This window comes from Molothrus ater, chromosome 2 (genome assembly GCF_012460135.2).
Source record: "Molothrus ater isolate BHLD 08-10-18 breed brown headed cowbird chromosome 2, BPBGC_Mater_1.1, whole genome shotgun sequence".
In the NCBI taxonomy this organism is placed as follows: Eukaryota; Metazoa; Chordata; class Aves; order Passeriformes; family Icteridae; genus Molothrus; species Molothrus ater.
Window position 1 is genome coordinate 104,500,304 of NC_050479.2, and position 15,250 is coordinate 104,515,553.

Consider the following 15,250-nt stretch of genomic DNA (forward strand, 5'->3'; position numbering starts at 1 on the left):
GGCTGGATTTGACTGGTTTGGGGAGCTTCTCCCTCAAATTCAAGGCTAACAAGATGAAGCCCTCATAATGTCCCATGTAGGGAACAGAATTAAATAGAAGTGGACAGCAAGATACATATTGGGGAAAGAGTAGAAGTGGCTCCTTCAAAGAATATCTCCTGTCCTTAAGAGATCAACTGCAGCTTTTCTTTGGGCTCCAGGATGAGGCAAAAATGTAATGACTTCCATGCCCATCCATCTTTGACCCCAGCTGCTTTCTCCCTGCAGGGAGGAAGCACTGGGAGGTTCTCTAGGGAAAAAGGACCAGTCCCTGCTGTCTTCCTGCTCATTCCTGACACACTAAGCACTGAATATTGCTACGTCTACCTAAGGACCTGTTTGAATTTACTCATTGTCTCTTAAGAGATAAGGAACAAATAAAAGAGAACAATAAGAAGAACAATCATAATAATAGGGGGCTGGAGCATCTTTCTTATTGAGGAAAGGCTGAGGCAGCTGGGGCTGTTCTGCCTCGAGAAGAGATGACTGAGAAGGGACCTCATCAGTGTCTGTCAGTGCCTGCAGGGAGGGGTCAGAGCAGGGACCAGGCTCTGCTCAGCGCTGCCCAGCAATGGGACAAGCGGCAATGGGCAGGAATTGATGCACAGGAAATTTCACCTGAACATGGGGAAGTGCTTCCTTACTGTGCAGTGACCAAACACTGGAATAGATCACACAGAGGGTGTGGAGTCTCCCTCACTGGAGATATTCCAGAACCATCTAGACACAATCCTGTGCCATGTGCTCTAGGTTGATCCTGCTTGAGCGGGGAGGTTGGACCCATTATGGTCCCTTCCCACCTGACCCGTTCTGTGATTCTAAGAGAAATGAATGAGCAAACACTTGTCATCAATTTTATTAGAAAAGCATTATCTTTTTTATTATTGTCCATGCTGTAAGATTCCTTTTAGATCAGGTTATGTCTTACTCGTTAACAGCACCACTTTTTTGTAATTTTCATTGATAGCAAGCTGGGCACTGATTTTCTCCTTCTCATTGACAAAGACAGGAAATATGTGAATTAAAGTGGAGAAAAAAAGTACTTCTATAGCAATACACAGCTCTAATGCTAATATAGAATAATAACTATCATTCATGGACCTTTTCTCTCTATGTAGTTAAAATCTTACGTGTTCTGCTTTTTCCTCTCAAAGATTGCAAAATGGTGTATGTTTCTATTTCAGCTCATGGATTAGGCATGTTGGCAAAGTTCATTCTGCACAGTCTTTATTTATGGGGTATGGCTGCATGAAACAAAGCTTGACTTTTATTTTGCGTTTGCTACGGTGATATGCAGAAAGAATTTTACACTTATAAAATGAACACACAAGGAGGCCCAATTTATCCTTTTATATATAATTTCCCAGAGGAGGACTATGCTCAATAAAATTCCCATTTAATTTTCAATATGTTTGGTTATTCATAATTTGGACTGTCGTTATAGGTATGATTTCATTTCTGAAATTAATTAAAAGCTCTGTATAATTTCTGATCAGCCGCCTCAAATTGATGAACTTGTCCTTACCTCTCCAGATAATCATGTGTGGTACTGATTTTATCTTTATGTGAAACCACTATGATACTTTTTGAACAACTGAAGAGAAAACATTATTAGACAGATTCTAATATAATGTTCAAGAGGTGAAGCAAAACCTTCAGCAGTTCCTCAGTGTCTGCTGAAATAAAAATCTCTACATGAATTATCATTTACAATCTTGCTGAGGCTTAAAAATACTTTTTTCCCCTATTTTTAAAGTGAAGAACTTTCATAGAATAGAATACCAACACCAAGGGAAAAAAAAAAAACTATTGAAAGCCCTTTGAAAAAATAGATGATGATAAGTGACATTTACCTCAGCTGAATGAATTCAATAGCTGGCAGGAAACTTGGGAGATCCACTTATCTCTTCGAGTACTCAGTAATATATAAGGTAAGGAACCAGGGAGCTTATAAAAGTAGAGATAACAATAGTCAACCATATCCCCTTTTGCTTTTATTCCTGTGATATCAAATTTTCTCTGGTAGTACAAACACAGTTTTCTGATTTAAAGTAGTTGAAGATAAGAACTGGTAAGGCAAGATCCTGTTTCTTTATAAAAGTATGGAGTAAAATGAAAGTATTGGATTAGCTAAATCCAGTTGCTGTTTTTGAATTATTTGGATTGGTTTAGACTAGTTTGGATTAGTTGGATTGTGTCTAATTTAAAAACGAATTTTCTGTCCTGCTTTTCTTCTCATATAGTACTCTGAGATCAAACAGTGATAAGAATTAGAAATGGGAATAAGCTGATAGTGTATTTTATTTTGTCTTCCTATTGTTGCTTACAAAGCAGTTCCAAGGTAATCCATGTAAATCAATATCCAGGGTCACCCACATTTTGGTTCTGATTCTGTTTCTCAAATGTCATTCTGAAAAATGTTCTTCATTATATCGTTACAGCTGCAGTTTGTGATGGAAAATTCATGTTGACTGGCTCCTCTGGGTTTTTTCACTCTATGAATTATCCAAAGCCATATAATGAAAACGTTGTTTGCAAATGGATAATAGTGTAAGCCATTTTCCAATAATTTCGTACCTAACATTTCTTTTGGATTATGAGGTGATCTTGTTTCCTGCACAATAGTCTTAGTCATTTGCTTTTATTCCCAAATACCCCAGCATAGAAAATATATACTATCATTTTTTCCTTTCTGTTTATGTGACTTTTCTTTAAAAACCTTCATGCATGAGCTCCATAACTGTATCGATAATTTTTCCACTTACAAAAATTCTTAGGTACAATTTTGAGAAATCTTGTGTGTTTTTACATCCAGAGGAACATAAGTGTAAGTTTAAAATAAATCACATAAGTCAAAATAATTGCAAGATTTTTTTCCCAAAGGATTATATTAAATTATAGTCCTCAGATAATGGCTTTATATGATGTAATTCTTATTTAACAGAGTTTTCAAGAATTCCCTTGTCACTTAGGTGTAAAGGTTTTATATGTGAATTAAGAATACCTGTGTACTTATGTAATTTAGGAATATATTTTAGAATTGTATAGTTAGCATTTTATATAATAACACCAAATTCCTGTTAAGCCTTAGGAACAAGAAGTGGAATTTTATTTTTTTTTTTATCAAGGATATATACCTACAGACAGGGATAACTGTTTGATTTTGACTCTCTAGGTCCAGTTCTTAGGACAGGGAGAAAAAAGCCACACTATGTGATAAATCTCATCCAAAAGTACATATCGAAAAAAACTGGATGATCACAAGTTAGACAGTTCTAAAAATCTTTCCTATGACTGCCAATTCAGAAGTTACTGCTTTGAAAGGCAGTTATTCTTATTATGGTTTCATAATAATGGCTGCTCTTTGATTCTGAGAAGTATTAATTTGGCAGAAGATTTCAAAGGAGATTAAGAAATTGCCTTTAAAATTCAAAAGGTTTGAGCTTCTCATTCCAAAGGCTCCTTTGAAAGTGTTAAGCTTTGATTTTGTGCAGAACTTTCATCTTTACCCTGAAATCCTGGTTTCCTTCTGTTTAGCACGTTTTTTCCTTCTCATCCTCAGTGGTACTGCTCACCAGTAATTACTGATAACACCTGGCTTTAAAATACAGGTGTGTCCCAGGAAAAGAAAACAATTTTTTCCCTGCTGAATGCATCTGCCTTGTTCCTCATTTCGTGGCATTGCAGAATTGAGCCCAGTAAATAAACATGGCCCCAGTGCCCTCCCTCCTTCTACACTGTTGGTGTTGCTCCAAGTGCTGCTATAGCTGCAAGAAGCATTGTATTAGGTAGATATCTATACCAGGGATGTAGCTGGTAAAAACATCATTTTGGAAAGAATAGTGAGCAATTGCAAATAATACGGTAGAGGTTCTGCAGATGTGTGTAATTACAGATTGAAAAATGACAAAAAACAACCATCTGAATTTATTTTCCTTAATGCTTTAAGAAACCAGGCAACTCTGAGAGTAAAGCCCTAAGAAATTCAAAGTGGAACTCAAATTTTTTCTTTCGTTCAGAGTTGTTTACATGAGGGAACTTTTGGGTTTTCCAATAACCTACATTTTTTTTATTATCCCTATAAAAATGTGTTAAAAGGCACCCTATAATACATCCAAGATTGGATTTTTCTTGTGCCTACTTTTGTCTAGAAATATTTCCCTATTACCTTTAGGAAGAGCTTTTTTCATGCCCTTTAACTCTAAATGAAGATCCAATCTCCTCTCCTTAGAGAGCAATATGCTCAATATTTCCCTGAAAGTTTAGCTTCCTGAACCTTCCAACTATATGTTTTACTCTTTTCTAACCAAAGCCATTTCTTCTATCTGGAGAAATATAAAATTACAACAACAACAAAAAATTTTAAAAAGCAAAATATCTAAGTATTTATTCCACACTTCTCTACTTATCATTACTGATAAGCACCAGCAGATTGCTGTTAAAAGCTTATTTTCATTGATGCTCTGAATTCTGAAAAAAACCCCATTGTGGTAGCTAAGCTGGTAATGTTTTAGAATTTGGACCACCATATGTGTCTAGTGGAAAGGAAATGGGAGAACAAATTAAATATAGATTATTCATAAAGCATAACAGTAGCAAAATAAGGTCAAGAATTTTTACACTTTACTTCAAGTCACTTCTGTCATTAAACTTTGTGTGTGATGATTTTGATTTGTAACAATTTCCCAAAGGGTGGTTTTGAGATCATCAAATCTGCACGTGCATCCTGGTTTTGTCATAAGAGACAGTGTTTGGGACTTTCAGGAGAGAGATTTTGATATCTTGCTGTTCATATTGATATCTTGATACTGTTCCTCTGGGTTCGGGAAGTCTACCTGAGCAGTGAGATATCTTAGAGTAACATGCGTGAAAAATGTGATTGCAATTCAATGAGATGCAGAGGGCAACAGAACCCAGCCAAAACCATCCAAAAAAACCCCTTCTAGAACTGATAATCACATTCTAGAGTTCAGAACATTCAGTTTCTAGAAAACACAACTCCAGTGTGTAAAGGTGTGCGCACACTGTTACGAAAGGTTTATGTCAAATTTCTTTGGCAATTTTGCAAGCTGAATGTTAGAGAAATAGATCATCTTGATTAGTACTCTTGATTAAAATGATTTCATGTTGCTTCTGAATTTATCATTCAAGCACTCAATGACTTCAGTGAATTTACTGAAGTCAAATAATAGATTTTCAGTTTTGAGTTTATGTTTCTTTTGTTGCCTTAGAGTGCCTCAAGGGTTGTCCATTAAACTGAACTTCACTTCTTTTGAAACACAACCATATGCAGATGAGCTGAGTATTTTTGAAGGATTAGGACAAAACAAGGTTTTAAGAGGTAAGTTTATTTTTCAGCTAATAATACTAAAATCTGAGTGGTAAATTAAGCATTTTGAGGCATCAAAATCTGCATGTGTATGTTTAAAAGGGAGACTGGATATCTGAATAAAATTACCCTGTTAGACAATTAATCTCAATATACCTGTCTGCCTTTTAATTTGACCAGATAAAACCCTTATACATTATGAAATTTCTACTTGTTTTTTAAGATCTTATTTGAATGATCTTGATAACTTCATCAGCCTCATGGTCTTGTGGGGTTCATGTTTCATTGAAAATATATTTTCAGGAGTTCCTGTAATATCACACACAGTAACAGAAAATGAAAGCATATAAACTAAACAGGTGGGAGAATTGCTACAAAATTTCCTGAAAATCTTTACAAGTATTTGTAAATACATTGTTTTTCTCAGATCTTGAAATACTGATGATACCTTGTCTCTCCATTCTACTCTGAAAGCTGGGATTCTACCCATTTTTCATAAGACTCAGTCTATACAGCTGAATTCTATCAGAGATGAAAAACATATTCTGAAGACAGACAATAGGAAGATAAGTATATCAGAAAGATATATTATTATTTATCCTTATTTTTGGAAATAGGTAGAGAATGAGAATGAGGAATGGCAAAAGACTAGCTGATATCCATATTGGTGGATATGAGAGGTGGAATATGCAGAATATTTATATGTCAGCCAGACAGCTAAATGCTTCAAGAGTTTGAAGCTATTGTGGCAGGATCACAGTACAACAGGAAAAGTATTCCTTAAGACTCAATAAACTAATCCACTGTGGTTTTGTGACAACACTGGAAATTTTAATGTGCCTGTGATTATTTTCTCTCTGACTTTATGTTTTTTTTATTTGTTTTCAGCTTCTCTGTCAGGGACCAATCTTGAAACAATTTACATTTTTTCTCATGAGGCTACAGCACAGTTTATGTCCGATTATTCAGAAAATTATAATGGCTTTAATGCAACATACACTGCATTTAATGCAAGTGAACTAAACAGTAAGTGTTCTCTCTGTGTGTGTGTGTGTGTGTATGTGTTTGGTTACTTTGTTTCTTTTTTATCCCAAAATTTTGGTGAATCTACACTTTAAGTTTGAGAAAATGGCAGTGGGAAGGGAAGCAGCATTTTCTGGCCTCAGTCCAATAGCTAGATCCACTTTGAATAAATTCATACTGATTTAAATATCAAATAAATTATTTGTCTAAGGTTTACAGGCCTGTATCTAGCAGTAGGGTGATGTCTTACAAAACTCATCTGTGTAAATAAAACTGTGTCTGCACCTCCATCAGATTCCTCTCAGCCAGTTGGTTCACTAAACAACATTATGAAATCATTGACCAAAATGTCTTCAGAAAATAAAGCATTCAGAACAACATCTAGAAACAACATTCAGGAAAACACACTTATTTGAGTAATTTTGTTGCGTTGCATAAAGATGAAATTAAGTCATTGTGGGCTGGTTTACAAGCATATTTAAAAATTGACATTATTCATCACTGCTCCCCATGTAATTCTAAGAAAAAACTTACCATCTCTGTCATCTTTTATTTACTAGAAGTTCTTATTCACAGATTATGAGAAAATCAATTGCACTTTTGAAGATGGCTTTTGTTTCTGGATACAAGATTTAGATGATGATTCAGACTGGGACAGAGTTCAGGGTCCCACCTTTCCCTTGATGAGTGGTCCTGATTTTGATCATACATTTGGCAACTTGTCAGGTAAGATCAAAAAAGTGGCTTGAAGATTAAAGGAAAAACTTGATTTAGCTTATGTCACTGCATTATGGATTCTTCATAGTGGTATTACTAACATGTTGTATTATTCTGCCATAAAAATGTCAGGGCTACCAGATAAAATGTTTTCTCCTTCTGATTGTCATCTTGTGGAAACATACCAAAACTAAGAGGGAAAAAAAAAAACAGTAAAATTATTTAAGTGTGAGGTGCTAAAAAATTCAATGCTTTTATTACACCAAAATGCCTTATTTGAGAAAGGAATTTCTATTGGGCAAAAATGTTATAGGTCAAAAACCTTTATGTTTAACTTGAGGGGAGAAAAACATATAATTGCATGATTAGGCAAATCACTTCTGTTTCATCCCTCCCTACTGCTAACATCCTAATGGTTGTCACAAAATAATTTTGATTTAAATAAAGCTGACCTGCAGTTTACAGGGGGCATCTGTGTCCCTAGTTACTGCACAGCAAACACACCTACTGTGCCAAACACCCCACAAACACTCCAGTAACTGCTTCAGGTAAATAACTTAATTGGAAGAGTGGTCATATCAAAAGTGGAATTTATTTAAAGAGACAATGCAGATAGGAATTGGATTTTGAATGTATCATGAATCCTTATACCAGCATTAGACTCCTTATGGTTCTTTATGCTTCAACAATAAAGCCAAACAATTACTCTCTCAGCTGATTTGTCAGTCCAGCTAAAACCAGATAAAATACAAATTGGATTTTGCAATGTTTATATATATTCTATGCAGGACTTACATAAAATTTATTCAGTGACAAATGAGTGGAAAAATTGCAAATTATTCTGAAAAAAGTTGCTCCTGGGAAAAGAAAAATAGCATTCTGCACTTTATATAGATAGATAGAAATTATGCACCCCTCTCTAAGTAAATGCACATTTTCTAAACAATCTTCAGAACACTGTTTTATCCTCCCACTTGGCTCCTAGAATGCAAATCAGATGAAAGAATGTAAATATTTTTTAACAAAACACTTGACAATGATTTCTCTCTCTCAAAAATATTAATCCATTTTAGGTGCTCTCAGTTTTCCTATGCCAAGTCTAAGCTGACATATGTAATGTTCTTGTGTGTAATGTGACTATTGTATTGCATATTTAAATTTCTGTGACCTGTATTTTGAGTAAATTGCATCATTAATATCAAGCTATTGCATTCATGAAACACTATTTTTTGGTTTTTTTCTTCTGCTGAAAAGTAAAGGCCTTTATACACGTTCAAAAATTGATTCTGAGTGCTCAGAGAATTGATGAAACAAAGAGAATTGTCCCTTTGACTATGTAAAGAACTTTTTCTTTAAGTTAGGCACCATGTCTATTTTACTGCAGGCTCTCTAAGTCAAGGGAGGAAATTAAAAGCCTGATTCATATTTCAGATTAATTTTCAGGAATTTTAGCCTCCCACATAAAAACAACTAGGTAATCTGGAAGTATAAATAACAGAATACAGTGCATATAACTTAATTAATAAAATTATAATTATATTAATTTGAAAATTCTGTTAATATAATATTTGCATATATATTTATTAGTTAGATAGAAGAAAATATGAGATTACACCCATTATTTGAATAAAGCAAGAATTTTATTTTAAAGCTGCCTAAGTTTGCATCTCTTATGACAAATCCCAGTGTTTCTATGGCCTGGCCTCATATGGCAACAAGAAGCCCAAATTCCCAGCTGCAGCAAATTATCTTAGATAAAAGCTATAAACCCAATTTCACAAATAAAGGAGGGGTTGTTTGTTTATAATGCCTCACCTTGCTATAAAATATTCACACAGTCATTCTGTCACCCTCTCAACACATAATCCATATTTCCCATTGTCATTTGTGGATACAAATTATGAAAATGTTGGGAAATTCTTTGGCAAAATCACTACCAATATCAAACAGGAGGACATTTTTATAAAGGCAGGAGAATTGCTCCCTTCACAGAATATAAAGCAGAATTCCCACTGACTTGGAAAGGACTAGTATAAGGACTATATAGGACTAGTATAGCCCATTGCTTATCTAGTTCTGAGGAGTATCCAAGAAGCTTAAAGCTCAATTTGATATCTCATTGACTGATGAACATATCTTGGGATAATCCCTCACATTTACTGTGTCAGGAATCTTCCAAATCTTTAACACTATCTGTGCTTGATGTTATTTTAAATATACAAACTCTAATTCAATAAGTAAAAAAGTAATTTCTTCTGTCCTGGCTAAAGTATGGCCATTATCTTGCAGGATTTTATATTTCAACACCCATTGGACTTGGATTCATGGAAGAGCGGGTCCGGATTCTGAGTTTGCCTTTGGTCCCTTCAGATCCATATTGTCTAAGCTTCTGGTATTGTTACATAATTCCTAAACCTGGTTTTTGTTTAAGAATATACCCAAAGAGCTTTCTTACATTTAAAATATTAATCCCACTCAACGTGCCAGCAACACCAGCCTGGTTCTGTTTGGATTTCCACAATCAGTCTCAGCTCCAGGCCTAAAGTTTAACTCCTTCATAGCTTTGACTTTTGCAGTTAGCTATGATGTACTTTCTTTATCACCCTGCATCCAATATTCATTTCTATGCAAAAATGATATTAAGAATCCCTGAAATGTTTTTTTTTTTATGAAGCTTAACTAGGCCTCTACACTTCCAGGTGTAATTTAAACATACAATTAATATTATTTTCATGCTTGCTTCAAATTAATCCTAATTTCATGAAACATTATAAAAGAAAAAGAGTGACATTTTTTTTCATGAAATTTGACTTTGTTCTAATAATACCAAAATGCTTTTCCTCCTCTAGGTATTTCATGTATGGGGCTAATGTTTACCGGTTAAGAGTTAGCACAAGTGATGAGCGTGGTCAGGAAAAGATAATTTTTGAGAAAGAAGGAAACTATGGAAACAACTGGAATTACGGACAAGTAACTTTAAATGAAACATCTGATTTTAAGGTTTGTTAAGCTGCTTTTTTTTTCATTTATTTTAGATAAACTGATATCAGAGATTTTTGTGAAATGAATCCAAAATTCCACTGTTCCAAAGATAATACTTAGTATCCTTTAAAAATACCTGCCATCAAATAAATATTAGGATGCAGAAGATTGTAATCCTCATTTGAATTCTCAGAGTCTCTCTTCCCTACCCTGGAATTTAAAGTATTAATATTTCAGAAAACATGATTATTGTCAAAGAACAACAAATGTTATCATGAGAGCTTTCCACAAAACAAGAATGTTGAAAGCCTATCAAAATCTGCTGTGGAATATAAAATCTCAATAGTGAGGGTGATGTGAAGCATTTAGCCATGAGAAGATTTAAATTAAAATTACTTCAGATTGTGAATCAGTGTTTTCACTAATTACTTCCAGATTAATCCACTGAAAGTGTGTTGCAGATGGAAGTGCAATGATTAACAACTGACTTGACTTATCTGTAAACAAAAGGAGGAAGTTTATTCTAGACAATTCTTTCAGCACCTCTCTTTTGAAAACAATTTCTTTTTATAGGCATTTGGGATGGTTTGCCTTGCTACAGTAGTTTTGATTGATTTCTGGCAAGCATGGCTAGAAAGATGCATTTAACATCTGAGGAAATGAATGCATCTGAGACCTGGCTGCATCAGATTTCCAGGAAATCTGTAACCACATACGATCTCAAGAAGATTGCTAAACCTAGCTGTAATTCACCAGCACTAACTCCTTGTTTGCAGGACTACTTTAAGTATGTGGATATTAAAGAGCAGCTAAGAACAAATGAGATTAATTTTAGCTTTTTGTGCCCCTGGTTCAGGAGAAGTTTGGGCTGATGAGCAAAGCAGAACTGTCTTTAAAATTGCATTTTAAAAATACATATAAAAAGCAAAGGTATTGAATATTTTTGAATCATGATAATCATTTAAATGAAGAAGATACTACATTCCTTATAATGACCCACTCAGTTTGTATAGTGCTATTTTGTTTTGTGACAAATTCTGTCTCATCCCCAACACCTTCCCCTGAGTGTAGCAACAATGTAAATTACAGTGGAAATAAGAGCATTCAAGCAAAGACAGAATGGTACAGCATAAGAAGCTGAAAATGGTTCATTAAATTATAAAATTCTATTTTTTTTTTCCCCGAATTCAGGTTATTTTTGATGCCTTTAAAAGGCGTGGTCCCAGTGACATTGCCGTGGACGACACTGCCCTGACGAAGGGAAAGTGTAACGAAGACAATTATGTAGAGCCAACTGCGAGGCCAACTGCTGCCACCACCCCATTAGTTCCCAGTGAGTCAACACCAAATCACTGCTGATTTCCTATTGCTGTATTTGTGTTGGATGGGTCAGAATTTTCAGCCTCAGTTTTATAAAAACCTCTCATCAGCATCATAACGTTATCTCCAGGGTAACACACTGAGATCAAGTTCCATGCCTCTCCAGACAGGTTGTACAGCTTGAGCCAGACCCTTCCGGCTGCAGAGTATTTTAGAGGAAGCACAGAGGTTTAAGCTTCCTCAAAATATTCCAGTTTCACAGAGCTAAACAGGAAAATCTCACAGAACAAAAAAAAAAAAACAAAAAAACCCAAAAAAAAAACAACAACAACAACCCCCCCCCAAAAAAAAAAAACAAAAACAAAAAACAAAAAAACACAAAAAACCCCAAAGAAAACAAACAAACAAACAAAAAAAAAACCGGAGAAAATACCTGTAACTATCCTTATAAATCTGGATAACTTGTATAAAAGAGAGAGGAAACATTGTATTTGATGATAAAGGAGTCCAAGCCCATTCAAAGCAAAAACCAAAAAAATTGAAATCTGATAAAATCTAAAAAATCTGATATTTTAATGGTTTTTCCTTGCTTTGTAATTTATTCTGCAAGTGGATGGATTTTTGGAAAAAAAATTTCTCAAAGGCCTATTCAGATATAGCTTCAAATCATTAAAGCAAACATTGAGCATGTTCCAGGACTGCCTTTTATTAGATTTACCGTGCCTTTCAAAGCACAGCTGGTTTCTCTCTTGATTTAAAAAAAAAAAATTAAAAGATAGTATAAATGCTCTAAAATTAAAATAATGGTAAGGCTGTTCACGTTGTATTCATGTTGAAACACTGTATGTCATTATAATTCTCTCAAATCTGTCACCTCCAAATCTACTGCATCAGCACAGGTAAGCAAAAACCTTCTAAATGGAAGAGTAAAATGCAGTTTCAGAGCTCCATCATGAGACACAGGGAGGTAAAGTTCAACAAGGTGTGTCTGTCAGCAAAATGAAATTTTAATAACAGTAGTAATTTCAGTCCTAGTTTCTCAAAATGAGTTTTGGAATTCAAGAGCAGTTTTTATTAAAGTAATTTTGCGGAGAGATGCTGATGTCTGCCCCCTCCAGCTAACCTTCAGGTGCTGTGGGTAAACACACCTCACAAGCCAGCAGCAGTCTCATGATTCGTGGTTTCTCAGTGCTTCTGAGAAACACCAAAGGAATATCAAGCTATACATGTCTACCCTATGCATGGCCATAAAATGTTAGCATTCAAAAAAGGGACATGGTAATAAGGCTTATAACTCCTTATGAAAGAGATTAAAGAGATCCATGGTACAAAAGGACAGTCTAAGCTGTTGCTGGGGAAAAAATAACTTGTTTTCATAATTTTATTGGTACATGCTACTATGTGCTATCTGTAACCTGATGAAAAAAATTGAATGTTATCAATCATCTTCAAAGTATGAAATTACTTTGATGAATGTGTACAAGCTTACTAACACTAATGATTTCAGAACAAATGTCATGTCCATAAACAAGACATGAAAGAATTTGAGCTGAGTCAATTTCTTTTACTAGAATTAGAGCTTCAGTACGAGTCACTGGCATCATTCACAGTGCCACAAAAGCTCCTTGAAATGTAAAAAAGGAGATTTTTGATGGTGGCATGGGAAAGCCGGATTTGCTTTTGTCTTTTGTACAAGTCTTTCACCTTACACTTTCATCTAAAACAAAGATTGCTTTCATCTTCATGTTAATTTATAATCTATCTTTTAATACAAACAACAGTGTGGAAAAGACAGTGTGCATTCCACACTTATGTCAATATAAACTGAAGTTTTGGCCAAAGCACAGAGATACAGGTAACATATAATTTCTAAAATGTTGAGTAAAGTTGTGCTTTCTCACATCTCTTGTGCTCAACCAAGACTGTTGCTAGTGATTACTATTTGATTCTCTAATATGCAACAGCTGTATGAATAACTCCATATGAATTTATGTTCAGCGATCACTGGAAATTTTTAAACATTATTTCAAGACATGAGTAAATTCAATTTCTTCTCTCATTTTTCCATGATAGACAAAGATCACTACTAATGTGCCTTATGTGTAGCCAAGACCAGACCAGATTTCACAAGCCATAATATTCCATTAAAAAACATGTCATCTTTATCTGTTGTCCATGGTATTTATAGAAAATTTATAGAAAATAATCTTCCTTGTGAGCCATATGGCTGAAACATAACATAATTATTAGTCAGGATGAGATTGTTAACAGTTCCTTTTCCTTTCTGAGTTTTGGCTTTTCTTGCCAGAAGTGATTCAGTGAAATAGAAAGTTCTAGAAAATGGCTTTTATGAGGAAGTTCAAGTTTTTCTTGGTTTTGGGGTTTTGGGTTTTTTTTTTTTTTTTTGGTTAGCTTTCTCCCAGTGAGATTCAGTGGTCAGACTTGGATTTATAGATTATGCAGTCCCCAACCAAGAGGCTCAGAGTGTGAGATGCTATCAGACATCATGGCATGCAAATTTGAGCCTTTGAGCCATAAGGGATGGGGAGGAGAGAGTTAAAGTTTAGCCAAAGTCTGAGAGTTAAAAATAAAAAAACAAACACAAAAAAAACCCAAAAAAAACCAATTAAGGTAAAGCTGTTTTGCCTTAACTATGATTTCCTGAAGCAAGTGGAGGAGCACTGTTCATATTTGAATGAATTGTGAGCAACAAAATTGGGAAAACACCAAAGTTTATTCTCATGGTTCATTTAGTCATTCTGATGGCTAAAATGAAAAGAAATAATATTTCTCAATATCAAGTAAAGTTTTTGAACATGAAGCTGACATATTTGGGATGTAAACCACCATCAAAATTATAATTGAAGCAGAATATTGATTATATATATACAGTTAGCTGTGTCCCTGTTGTGAGTGCATGTTTATGTGTGTACACATATCTACAATGTTTGCTTTTACATAAATTTTATTAATTTTTACCTGTAAAAATACACATACACATTTTTAAAATATGTGTATGTGTATATTTTTAAAATATACACATACACATCATTATGACAAGGGTCTTTCCTACTAGAACAGTTGTTTTAAGGAAAAAGCAAATGACTGGTTTAACCACTGAGAAGTTTTAGCTGTAAAAGGTTTTGGGGTCCTGAAGAAAAAAAAAGGAACAGTTTGTGTTTTTTGCTAAAAGTTTACTTGCTAGATGACAAAAGGAGCTTTAGATTTGAGTATCTCTGTTGATGCTGCAAGAATAATTTCTCCACCAAAAGAATGGTCAGGCATTGGAAGAGCTACCCTGGGAGGTGATGGAGTCACTGTCCCTGGGGGCGCTCAGGAAGGAGCTAAATGTGGCACTCAGGGCATGGTCTGGTTGACAAGGTCCTGTTGACCAGTCAAAGGCTGGACTCAATGATCTCAGAGGTCTCTTCCAGCCTGAATGATTTTGTGATTCTGAGATGGATCAGATAACAAGAAAGGCATACAAGCAAAGTGCATGAGCTGGTTGTATTTGGAGGCCTCTCTTAATCTCAACATTTCCTAGCTTTTTTATTTCCTAGCTTTTATTAATTACTGTATTATATAACTGTATCATATTCTTGTCTTCATATTTCTATCATGGTTACAGTGTGCCAACCAATAATCATGAATAATACTTTTAGAAATTATCGTTGTTACCACAGATTAAAAGATTAAGACAGCAGGTTAATTATGTTTTTGAAATGTTTTCTTTTCCAGCTGACTGTGGAGGGCCAGTTGAACTCTGGGAGCCAAACAGTACATTCAGCTCTGAAAACTTTCCAAACAATTACCCTAATTTAGCTTCTTGTAAGTCATTCT

At 34.7% G+C, this 15,250-nt stretch overlaps 1 protein-coding gene across 1 annotated transcript in view; it reads left to right on the forward strand.

Moving 5' to 3' along the window:
• Window positions 1–15,250, forward strand: part of TMPRSS15 (transmembrane serine protease 15) — a 53,779-nt gene that overhangs the window by 17,882 nt on the left and 20,647 nt on the right. The window contains exons 9-16 of the mRNA XM_054518605.1: window positions 2,481–2,589; window positions 5,271–5,380; window positions 6,257–6,394; window positions 6,968–7,117; window positions 9,398–9,500; window positions 9,958–10,108; window positions 11,282–11,423; window positions 15,149–15,238. Of these exons, the coding sequence (XP_054374580.1) occupies window positions 2,481–2,589; window positions 5,271–5,380; window positions 6,257–6,394; window positions 6,968–7,117; window positions 9,398–9,500; window positions 9,958–10,108; window positions 11,282–11,423; window positions 15,149–15,238 (993 nt within the window). The remainder of the gene's footprint in view (window positions 1–2,480; window positions 2,590–5,270; window positions 5,381–6,256; window positions 6,395–6,967; window positions 7,118–9,397; window positions 9,501–9,957; window positions 10,109–11,281; window positions 11,424–15,148; window positions 15,239–15,250) is intronic.